The 12,293-nt window shown below is 38.8% G+C and overlaps 1 protein-coding gene across 1 annotated transcript in view; it reads right to left on the reverse strand.

Moving 5' to 3' along the window:
• The window catches only part of EDIL3 (EGF like repeats and discoidin domains 3), a 481,313-nt gene that overhangs the window by 264,978 nt on the left and 204,042 nt on the right, over positions 1–12,293 (reverse strand). Inside the window, exon 4 of the mRNA XM_052643446.1 lies at positions 6,501–6,629. Within this exon, the coding sequence (XP_052499406.1) occupies positions 6,501–6,629 (129 nt within the window). The remainder of the gene's footprint in view (positions 1–6,500; positions 6,630–12,293) is intronic.

Consider the following 12,293-nt stretch of genomic DNA (forward strand, 5'->3'; position numbering starts at 1 on the left):
GAAACCAAGCTCCACCCAAGGGCCAACAAGTTCCAAAACAAGACATACCACTCAAATTCTCCAGCAACACAGGAACACTCCCCTGAGCTTCAATATACAGGCAGCGCAAAATTATTCCAAAACCCTTGATGTCTCATAACTCATTACTGGTCACTCCACTGTACTTCAGAGAGAAGAAACCCTGCTCCACCCACCAGAACTCCAACACAAGCCTCCCTAACCAGGAAACCTTGACAAGCCACTGATAGAACCCCACCCACAGTGAGGAAGCTCCATAATAAAGAGAACTCCACAAACTACCAGAATATAAAAAGGCCACCCCAAACGCAGCAATGTAACCAAGATGAAGAGACAGAGGAATACTCAGCAGGTAAAGGAACAGGAGAGTTGCCCACCAAACCAAACAAAAGAGGATGAAGTAGGGAATCTACCTGAGAAGGAATTCCAAATATTGATAGTGAAAATGATCCAAAATCTTGAATTCAAAATAGAATCACAGATAAATAGTCTAGAGACAAGGATTGAGAAGATGTAAGAAAGGTTTAACAAGGACCTAGAAGAAATAAAAAAGAGTCAAAATATAATGAATAACGCAATAAATGAGATCAGAAACACTCTGGAGGCAACAAATAGTAGAATAACGGAGGCAGAAGATAGGATTAGTGAAATAGAAGATAGAATGGTAGAAATAAATGAATCAGAGAGGAAACAAGAAAAACGAATTAAAAGAAACGAGGACAATCTCAGAGACCTCCAGGACAATATGAAACGCTCCAACATTCGAATTATAGGAGTCCCAGAAGAAGAAGACAAAAAGAAAGATCGTGAGAAAATCCTTGAGGAGATAATAGTTGAAAACTTCCCTAAAATGGGGAAGGAAATAATCACCCAAGTCCAAGAAACACAGAGAGTTCCAAATAGGATAAACCCAAGGCGAAACACCCCAAGACACATATTAATCAAATTAACAAAGATCAAACACAAAGAACAAATATTAAAAGCAGCAAGGGAAAAACAACAAATAACACACAAGGGGATTCCCATAAGGATAACAGCTGATCTTTCAATAGAAACTCTTCAGGCGAGGAGGGAATGGCAAGACATACTTAAAGTGATGAAAGACAATAACCTACATCCCAGATTACTGTACCCAGCAAGGATCTCATTCAAATACGAAGGAGAAATCAAAAGCTTTACAGACAAGCAAAAGCTGAGAGAATTCAGCACCACCAAACCAGCTCTCCAACAAATTCTAAAGGATATTCTCTAGACAGGAAACACGAAAAGGGTGTATAAACCCGAACCCAAAACAATAAACTAAATGATAACGGGATCATACTTGTCAATAATTACCTTAAACGTAAATGGGTTGAACGCCCCAACCGAAAGGCAATGACTGGCCGAATGAATACAAAAACAAGACCCCTCTATATGCTGCTTACAAGAGACCCACCTCAAAACAAGGGACACATACAGACTGAAAGTGAAGGGCTGGAAAAAGATATACCACGCAAATAGAGACCAAAAGAAAGCAGGAGTGGCAATACTCATATCCGATAAAATAGACTTTAAAACAAAGGCTGTGAAAAGAGACAAAGAAGGCCACTACATAATGATCAAAGGATCAATCCAAGAAGAAGATATAACAATTATAAATATATATGCACCCAACATAGGAGCACCGCAATATGTAAGACAAATGCTAACAAGTATGAAAGGGGAAATCAACAATAACACAATAATAGTGGGAGACTTTAATACCCCACTCACACCTATGGACAGATCAACTAAACAGAAAATTAACAAAGAAACGCAAACTTTAAATGATACATTAGATCAATTAGACCTCATTGATATCTATAGGACATTTCACCCCAAAACAATGAATTTCACCTTTTTTTCAAGTGCTCATGGAACCTTCTCCAGGATAGATCACATCCTGGGCCATAAATCTAAACTTGATAAATTCAAAAAAATCGAAATCATTCCAAGCATCTTTTCTGACCATAATGCATTAAGATTAGATCTCAATTACAGGAGAAAAACTACTAAAAATACCAACATATGGAGGTTGAACAACACACTTCTGAATAACCAACAAATCACAGAAAAAATCAAAAAAGAAATCAAAATATGCATAGAAACTAATGAAAATGAAAACACAACAACCCAAAACCTGTGGGACACTATAAAAGCAGTGCTAAGAGGAAAGTTCATAGCAATACAGGCATACCTCAAGAAACAAGAAAAAAGTCAAATAAATAACCTAACTCTACAACTAAAGCAACTAGAAAAGGAAGAATTGGAGAACCCCAGAGTTAGTAGAAGGAAAGAAATCTTAAAAATTAGGGCAGAAATAAATGCAAAAGAAACAAAAGAGACCATAGCAAAAATCAACAAAGCCAAAAGGTGGTTCTTTGAAAGGATAAATAAAATTGACAAACCACTAGCCAGACTCATCAAGAAGCAAAGAGAGAAAAATCAAATCAATAAAATTAGAAATGAAAATGGAGAGATCACAACAGACAACACAGAAATACAAAGGATCATAAGAGACTACTATCAGCAGTTGTATGCCAATAAAATGGACAACGTGGAAGAAATGGACAAATTCTTAGAAAAGTACAATTTTCCAAAACTGAACCAGGAAGAAATAGAAAATCTAAACAGACCCATCACAAGCACGGAAATTGAAACTGTAATCAGAAATCTTCCAGGAAACAAAAGCCCAGGTCCAGACGGCTTCACAGCTGAATTCTACCAAAAATTTCGAGAAGAGCTAACACCTATCCTACTCAAACTCTTCCAGAAAATTGCAGAGGAAGGTAAACTTCCAAACTCATTCTATGAGGCCACCATCACCCTAATAACAAAACCTGACAAAGATGTCACAAAAAAAGAAAACTACAGGCCAATATCACTGATGAACATAGATGCAAAAATCCTCAACAAAATTCTAGCAATCAGAATCCAACAACACATTAAAAAGATCATACACCATGACCAAGTGGGCTTTATCCCAGGGATGCAAGGATTCTTCAATATCCGCAAATCAATCAATGTAATTCACCACATTAACAAATTGAAAAATAAAAACCATATGATTATCTCAATAGATGCAGAGAAGGCCTTTGACAAAATTCAACATCCATTTATGATAAAAACTCTCCAGAAAGCAGGAATAGAAGGAACATACCTCAACATAATAAAAGCTATATATGACAAACCCACAGCAAACATTATCCTCAATGGTGAAAAATTGAAAGCATTTCCCCTAAAGTCAGGAACAAGACAAGGGTGTCCACTTTCACCGCTACTATTCAACATAGTTCTGGAAGTTTTGGCCACAGCAATCAGAGCAGAAAAAGAAATAAAAGGAATCCAAATTGGAAAAGAAGAAGTAGAACTCTCACTGTTTGCAGATGACATGATCCTCTACATGGAAAACCCTAAAGACTCCACCAGAAAATTACTAGAGCTCATCAATGAATATAGTAAAGTTGCAGGATATAAAATCAACACACAGAAATCCCTTGCATTCCTATACACCAATAATGAGAAAGTAGAAAAAGAAATTAAGGAAACAATTCCATTCACCATTGCAACGAAAAGAATAAAATACTTAGGAATATATCTACCCAAAGAAACTAAAGACCTATATATAGAAAACTATAAAACACTGATGAAAGAAATCAAAGAGGACACTAATAGATGGAGAAATAAACCATGTTCATGGATCAGAAGAATCAATATAGTGAAAATGAGTATACTACCCAAAGCAATTTACAAATTCAATGCACTCCCTATCAAGCTACCAGCCATATTTTTCACAGAACTAGAACAAATAATTTGAAGATTTGTATGGAAATACAAAAAACCTCGAATTGCCAAAGCAATCTTGAGAAAGAAGAATGGAACTGGAGGAATCAACTTGCCTGACTTCAGGCTCTACTACAAAGCCACAGTCATCAAAACAGTACGGTACTGGCACAAAGACAGACATATAGATCAATGGAACAAAATAGAAAGCCCAGAGATAAATCCACACACATATGGACACCTTATCTTTGACAAAGGAGGCAAGAATATACAATGGAGTAAAGACAATCTCTTTAACAAGTGGTGCTGGGAAAACTGGTCAACCACTTGTAAAAGAATGAAACTAGATCACTTTCTAACACCGCACACAAAAATAAACTCAAAATGGATTAAAGATCTAAATGTAAGACCAGAAACTATAAAACTCCTAGAGGAGAACATAGGCAAAACACTCTCAGACATAAATCACAGCAGGATCCTCTATGATCCACCTCCCAGAATTCTGGAAATAAAAGCAAAAATAAACAAATGGGATCTAATTAAAATTAAAAGCTTCTGCACAACAAAGGAAAATATCAGCAAGGTGAAAAGACAGCCTTCTGAATGGGAGAAAATAATAGCAAATGAAGCAACTGACAAACAACTAATCTCAAAAATATACAAGCAACTTATGCAGCTCAATTCCAGAAAAATAAATGACCCAATCAAAAAATGGGCCAAGGAACTAAATAGACATTTCTCCAAAGAAGACATACGGATGGCTAACAAACACATGAAAAGATGCTCAACATCACTCATTATCAGAGAAATGCAAATCAAAACCACAATGAGGTACCACTTCACACCAGTCAGAATGGCTGTGATCCAAAAATCTGCAAGCAATAAATGCTGGAGAGGGTGTGGAGAAAAGGGAACCCTCTTACACTGTTGGTGGGAATGCAAACTAGTACAGCCACTGTGGAGAACAGTGTGGAGATTCCTTAAAAAATTGCAAATAGAACTGCCTTATGACCCAGCAGTCCCACTGCTGGGCATACACACCGAGGAAACCAGAACTGAAAGAGACACATGTACCCCAATGTTCATCGCAGCACTGTTTATAATAGCCGGGACATGGAGACAACCTGGATGTCCATCAGCAGATGAATGGATAAGAAAGCTGTGGTACATATACACAATGGAGTATTACTCAGCTGTTAAAAAGAATTCATTTGAATCAGTTCTGATGAGATGGATGAAACTGGAGCCAATTATGCAGAGTGAAGTAAGCCAGAAAGAAAAACACCAATACAGTATACTAACACATATATATGGAATTTAGAAAGATGGCAATGACGACCCCGTATGCAAGACAGGAAAAAAAGACGCAGCTGTGTATAACGGACTTTTGGACTCAGAGGGAGAGGGAGAGGGTGGGATGATATGGGAGAATGGCATTCTATCATGTATACTATCATGTAAGAATTGAATCGCTAGTTTATGTCTGACGCAGGATACAGCATGCTTGGGGCTGGTGCATGGGGATGACCCACAGAGATGTTATGGGGAGGGAGGTGGGAGGGGGGTTCATGTTTGGGAACACATGTAAGAATTAAAGATTTTAAAATTAAAAAAATAAAAAACTTAATACTAAAAAAAAAACAAAAACAAAAAACAAACAAAGTCACCATGGCTGATTTTTCCTTGTTATAGAATCTCTGCTCAGCCTTTATACATGAATATCACAAAACATTTCTGGAAAGACAGGGATTTGAGCTCAGAATCTTGACTGCCTTGACATTCCCCTGATCACCTAAAGAGGATATTACTAATCGTACTTATTTCCAAAGATTTGTGACATAGTGTCAGAGCAGTATCCAGAGTTTCCTCAGTCTGGCCAACCTACCTGAGCCTCTCAATTAAGGGCTGCCTGCATGGAGCACACACACTACAGTGGAATTCCCCCTTGAAATGAGAACAAAGTTTTCATAATGGGATATTGCCCAGTGTCTAGAGGCAGGGTTTGCACCTAAGGGCACAACATCTGAACTATTTTTTTTTTCCTATGCAACAGGGTTCTAAGACAAAGAGGGTGAGAGTATACAAAGGCATATTCTTACTGTTAGAAATACTTAGAAGGACAATAATGCTGAGTCATACTTCTAAGAAGAAATCATCACAAATGGACAAATTTTGTTTAACTTCAGGATAAACAAGAACAAGAATAAAACAGAGAAGTGCAGATAACACCCTTTTGGAACTTTCAAAGATTTTCACACTAAAAATGCTAACATGTGAGATGGAGAAAACTAGCTTATAGAAAAGACAGAGTGGGCAGTCTTCTCTTTTAGGTATCATCTCTGAAGCCAAACAGAAAAATGTCTGGGAAGCTTGAAGAATGTAGCTTTAGGACACATGTGAAAGAAAGACATAGATATGAGATCGATATAAAAGCAGCATTTTGCAAGTATGGCCGAACGACAGTGAAAAGGGTTGATAGAAGACTGCTAGCTTCCCACACCCTTGGGAGAATAGAAACACAGACTAGGGATAAGTCCTCGGCCTGGGCCTGGGATATGGTGTATCCAGTGGGAGAGAAGCAGGCTCAAAGATTCTATCATTCTACTCCAAACAAGAATGATAATGACCCGCATACTTTGCAATCAATGATAATAAAAGCACAAAGACCGTGGATGACTTACTGTGCTGACAGTGAATCCCATTAAATCCTCGGGGACATTTACAAACGTAGCCTATGAATGTGTCTCCTCGGTACGCTTCGCTTATTTCGCAGGTTCCTCCGTTATGGCATGGATTAGGAGTGCAGGGGCCTGAAAGACAGAAGGCAATATTGCTGCATGATACATACGCTTTAAAGTAGACACGAGGTCAACACTTTGCAATTAACAATTTTACGGAGAAAAGTGTTCTGGATATTAGTGCTACAGGAAATGCAGAAGCTGTGAGGGCTCTGGAGACCAACGGCCTGGGCTTGAATACTGGTTTCACCACTTTCTAGCCATGTGGTCTTGGATGATTTAATTAACCTCTCTATACCTCAGTATCATCTTCTGTGAAATGTCAAGACTATAATAATACAATCTACCTCAAAAGGCAATGACAGAGATGAAAAGAATCCATACATATAAAATACCCGGAACAGACACATATCAAACATGCAAAAAGTATCAGCACTAAGTAAAACATTGTTACTAAGGTTCCAGATTTGAAAATCTCCTCTGCATGTTTAAAATGCAATACTGAATGGCAATTTCTAGAGTTAAGAACATGCAAGACTTCTTGTACCCTGCTGGTGAAAGTAGCATAAACTTTAAAGTCATTGTAACCACACTGGCCAAGTGAAGTGGATGGTTGGTTGCAATACTTTTATTGACTATTTGTGAGTTTGTGGTGGGGCATACTTCAAGAGAACTCCAATTTTTGCCAATGTATAGGATACTTCCTATAGCTCACTGAAACTTGCAATGATAGAGAAGAGACAGAGAGTTATTTCTGAGCCTTGAAAAAGTAACTTCACCAGAATGACTGGTACCTGGTACCTCTATTGAGGTACCAATACCTCAACTGGTACCTCTGTTGAGAGTCAACAGAAGTGTGGTGCTCCACCTCTGGGAGTATACAGCTGCATCAGTTCTGCCTGAACCTGGGACTACTCTACTGCACCTTCTTGCCTGTGGGGATCCTTTGGTATGGCTGTGATTCTTTTTCAACTGGCATAGCATCTAAGAATATTGTTTTCTTTGCAATAATCCTTCTGTCCTTTCCTTACTTCAGAGCCTACAGGCTTGTGTCAGTCTGAAGGCTCATCCTATCTACTCTTGTGCTTTCTCTCTCGTGTCCATCACAGCTATTCCCCCTAATAAACCTTTGCCTCTCTAATTCTGTTTAATAGCTGGTTTCTTGGAGGATGCTGAATGACTCACGGCAGAATCCACACTGGATGTTGTGAAGAAGAGACAAGTTGAAGGAAGAAAAAGCTCTCCCTGGGAGATGAAGAGAGATCAAGCAAACTATATAGCATTGCCTAATTTTGAGCCGCCCCCCCGCCCCGCCTTTTTTTAAATTGGAAAGATAGAACATATTTATATGAAACAAAAATCACTGAAAAGACAGTTAAGATGTACACACTAGAAAAACAAAGCAAGTGTTATTAAACCAAGTGTCTGACTCTGTATACAGAGATGAATTCTGGAGTCACGGAGGGCATAGGAGAAGAAGAGAAGCCAGTGGTTTCGGCAGAGACTAGAGAGAAGGCAACAGTGTTGGCAGGAGAATGGTGAGAACGAGCCAACTGGGTGGGGGCTCCATCAGGTAAGGCTATAAAAGAGCACAGCAGTGAACGCTACTCAGTTCAGTTCAGTTCAGTCACTCGGTCGTGTCCGCCTCTTTGCGACCCCATGAATCGCAGCACGCCAGGCCTCCCTGTCCATCACCAACTCCCGGAGTTCACTCAGACTCACGTCCATCGAGTCCGTGATGCCATCCAGCCATCTCATCCTCTGTCATCCCCTTCTCCTCCTGCCCCCAATCCCTCCCAGCATCAGAGTCTTTTCCAGTGAGTCAACTCTTCGCATGAGGTGGCACACTACTCAAGTGTGGGTCAAAACCCTTTAACGTCTTAATGACAGAAAAGGAAATTCACCATCATGACAAAGTTAACAACAGGCAGCCCTTAAGAGTTTGGGCAATGCTATTCTGGAATATTTTATAATTCTATTACCTCCTCCAGCAGCTCTTAGTACAGTTTAACATTCCATGACAGTCAATAATTATATAATCTAATAAAGATATGCATGGAATAGGCAACAAAATGACAACTGTGCTGTCAAGATCTTAGTACCACTGACTTTCAAAAAGTGCAAAGAAAACAATGGGTCCATAATTTTCTTCAGATATCTCCGTACCAGTTAAAAACAAAACAGTTATTCAAGTAGGCAGTTTTGTGTCTTGCAGTACTGGTCAACTAAACCAACTAACACCTGCCCTTGAGATAGTATGTTGTCAATGATTGAGACAGGAAGAAGGTGCAACACCAGGGACCATTTTCTCCCATCACCAAGAGATGTAAACCATGCTACAGAACCCTTTCCCCCTCTTCTTTCTCACTTTCTAATTCTTCCCTCCTCTCAAATTAATTAACATTAACAATGCCAGACAAGTTACAAATTACTCTCAGATAAATAATCTCATTTATTCCTCCCAGCAACTAGAAGAGGTCATTGTCTGTATTATTCTTGTTTACCTTATTTAAAAAAAAAAACAAACCGTAGGTCAGAAATTTTAGATAATATTTCTCAAATGAACATTACAAATGAAGCATTCAGTCTCAAGCCAAGAATCTGTGACCCTAAAACCTACATTCTTTACAGAATCAGCCAAATGGGGAAGGGAGAATGAAATAAAGGTGATATTAGAGCTTTGACTCATCAGTTCACTCACGCAAAATACAAAAATACATGACAGGTTTTTAAATAACTCATAACTGATAGCCATGCATGTAATTGCTAAAAAAAAAAAAAAATTATAACATAAGAATATTTGTGAAAGTGAAAGTCACTCAGTCATGTCTGACTCTTTGCGATCCCATGGACTATTCAGTCCATGGAATTCTCCAGGACAGAATACTGGAGAGGGTAGCCTTTGCCTTCTCCAGGGGATCTTCCCAACCCAGAGATCAAATCCAGGTCTCCTGCATTGAAGGCGGATTCTTTATCAGCTGAACCACAAGGGAAGCCCAAGAAATACATAATTTTAAACAAATAAGGAGTGTTAGAGATCATCCAATCCAATCTTTAAATTTTGCAGATAAAGAAACAAGCCTAATAAGAATTCAGGATTTCTCAAAAATAAAAACAAAAACCTCAACTAATATGGGGAAAACTGAGTTTGAGGAATTCCCTCTAGTAGGAAAAACCTTTTTAAAAACAAAATTGATAAAGCTATTTCTGGCCCAACAAGAGAGCGATGTGATTTCTACCAGAAAGAAAAGAAATATTTTTCATGTTTCCTTCTACTGATACCCTGGAGAAGGTAATGGCTACCCACGCCAGTATTCTTGCCTGAAGAATTCTATGGACAGAGGAGCCTGGTAGGCTACAATCCATGGGGTTGCAAAGAGTCAGACATGACTGTGCAACTAACACTTGCTCTTTCTACTTATAAAGCTGAGGGAGGGATAAAAAACAAACTGAAATAGTAAGGACAATGCCAGTCCTTGGGAGCAGTTAAAGACATGATTACAAGCGAAGTGGTCAATGGAAGTTACTTGGAAGAACAAGCAGCAAATATGAGCCTGGAAGGGATGATTACATTTAATCAAGCCTTCTACATCTCTGGAAAAGTAAAACTTGGCTGAAGAGGAGTCAGCAGCTCTGCCTTATAAAGGAAGGATTTAGGAATGAATGGGGGTAACCCCAGAGGAGAGACCCTGCAAACAGAACAGAAAGTCAACTTCAAGGAGCAAGGGGGTATGCTCATAGAAGTATGCTATGAGGCTGTAATATGGGAAGAAATGTAGCTAGTAGGAAACCATGATGCCTAAAATTCAGTTTTGTTTGTAAAGCTACTATGTGACCTGTCTTCGCGGGACTATCCAAGTCTGCTAGACACACAGACCTATGTATGGAATTGGGGGAAGTCAGAGGGAAAGGGCTGTGCTATTCATCAGGCTCATCCTGGCAGAAGGGAAGAAGAGTTGAAGCACACGATGCCCAAGGAACTCAAGAATCCAGTGGATACAGGAACCTGAAAACCGTGCTGACAGCTATCTAGTCTTAGACACTTTATAGATATTTCCTGGGGGCACAGGCAAAGTCTATCAAATAATCCTGGTGTAGCCTCTGGAATTCCCCAAAGACAGGAGTTAGAGAGTTGGAGCTCATTTTATTTATACCCGCAAAGACATCATTGACCTCAGCTGACATCTTGGTTTCAGAGAAAGATTACTTGTTACAAAGGCTGTTTGCTGCTGTTATTTTTCCTACTCCAAGAAATTCAGTGATTTTCATTTACATGACAAAGATGACATAAAGCAAAGGTGGCAAGCATTTAACCTTTTAAGAGTGCTTTATATGCTAGGCAACATGAAATACATAGTATTCTTTACGATACTTGGTTAAGAACATAGCTTTTTTCTATAGGCAAAAAAAAAAAAAAAAAAAGGCTTACTCAGAGAGGTTAAGCGTGAGTCTAACTGCAAAAGCCAAGATCTTTTTTTTAACACATTCTGCCTGACTACAAACCTAAGTCCTTTCCATTAAACTACACTTCCTGGCCAGTTACAGATCTGTAGATGAATACAGTCAATCTTGATAGATGCTTCCAGAATTTAGCAAGTACTCACTAAGGACAGTCCTATAACACAGGATTCCAAAACCTTCCTAAATGAAAATATTTTCAGCAAATTGGTCAGAGTGTATTAGATATCATGAATATAGAGAGTCTCTGCCATGCTAACAATACTCCACTTCAGCTGTGTTTGAAATAAGCTGTCAAACGTGAGTATTTCCCCACTGCTGTTGCTGCTGCTGCTGCTAAGTTGCGTTGGTTGTGTCCAGCTCTGTGTGACCCCATAGACGGCAGCCTACCAGGTTCCGCCATCCCTGGGATTCTCCAGGCAAGAACACTGGAGTAGGTTGCCATTGCCTTCTCTGATTTCCCCACTACTATTTCGTAATGTACTTGGTATGTGCATACTGCTGCTTACACTGTGAAGAAACTGACCCTGGCCAACATATAGATTTCTTTCCATTTTCTATTTTGTCCCTAACGACTGTACTGTGAAACTAATGTTATAAGCCTTGTACATACTCTTTTGGAGAAGGAAATGGCAACCCACTCCAGTGTTCTTGCCAGAAAAATCCCACGGACAGAAGAGCCCAGTGGGCTATGGTCCATGGGGTTGCACAGAGTCGGACACGACTGAGTGACTGAGCATCTGTGTGTGTGTGCACGCACACACACACACATACTCTTTTGGAGAATTCATGACAGAGTGCTGAAATGACTGCTTACATGGCATGTTCTCCAATTAGACTCTTAATTCTCTGTGGTAAGTCATGGTTGGCACACAGTAGGTTTACAATATATCTTTAATAAAAAGAGTGTGGTGATAATGAGTGATAACCACCATATCTTTTGCCTAACCCCATTCAAGCTTACAAGATTTATAAGCTATAAATATCTTTTGGCATTTCAATTGATAATTAAGATAGTCTAACTTTTCTACACTTTCTAAGGTTCAAATTCTTTAAATTTATATATCTAATATGGTATAAGCTTCTAGAGTATCACAGGTATAATATTATTGTATCCCTAAATGTACAATGATTACACATATCTTAATTCTTTAGCAAATATATAATTGAGAAATATGTGACATTATACAATCCTATCAATAGTTTTGGTCTCCTAATTGAACAATCCTGTGTAAATAAAGACTTTCACTTGAAGCATTAGCAAGATGAAATAATCAG

This window comes from Budorcas taxicolor, chromosome 7, assembly GCF_023091745.1.
Source record: "Budorcas taxicolor isolate Tak-1 chromosome 7, Takin1.1, whole genome shotgun sequence".
In the NCBI taxonomy this organism is placed as follows: Eukaryota; Metazoa; Chordata; class Mammalia; order Artiodactyla; family Bovidae; genus Budorcas; species Budorcas taxicolor.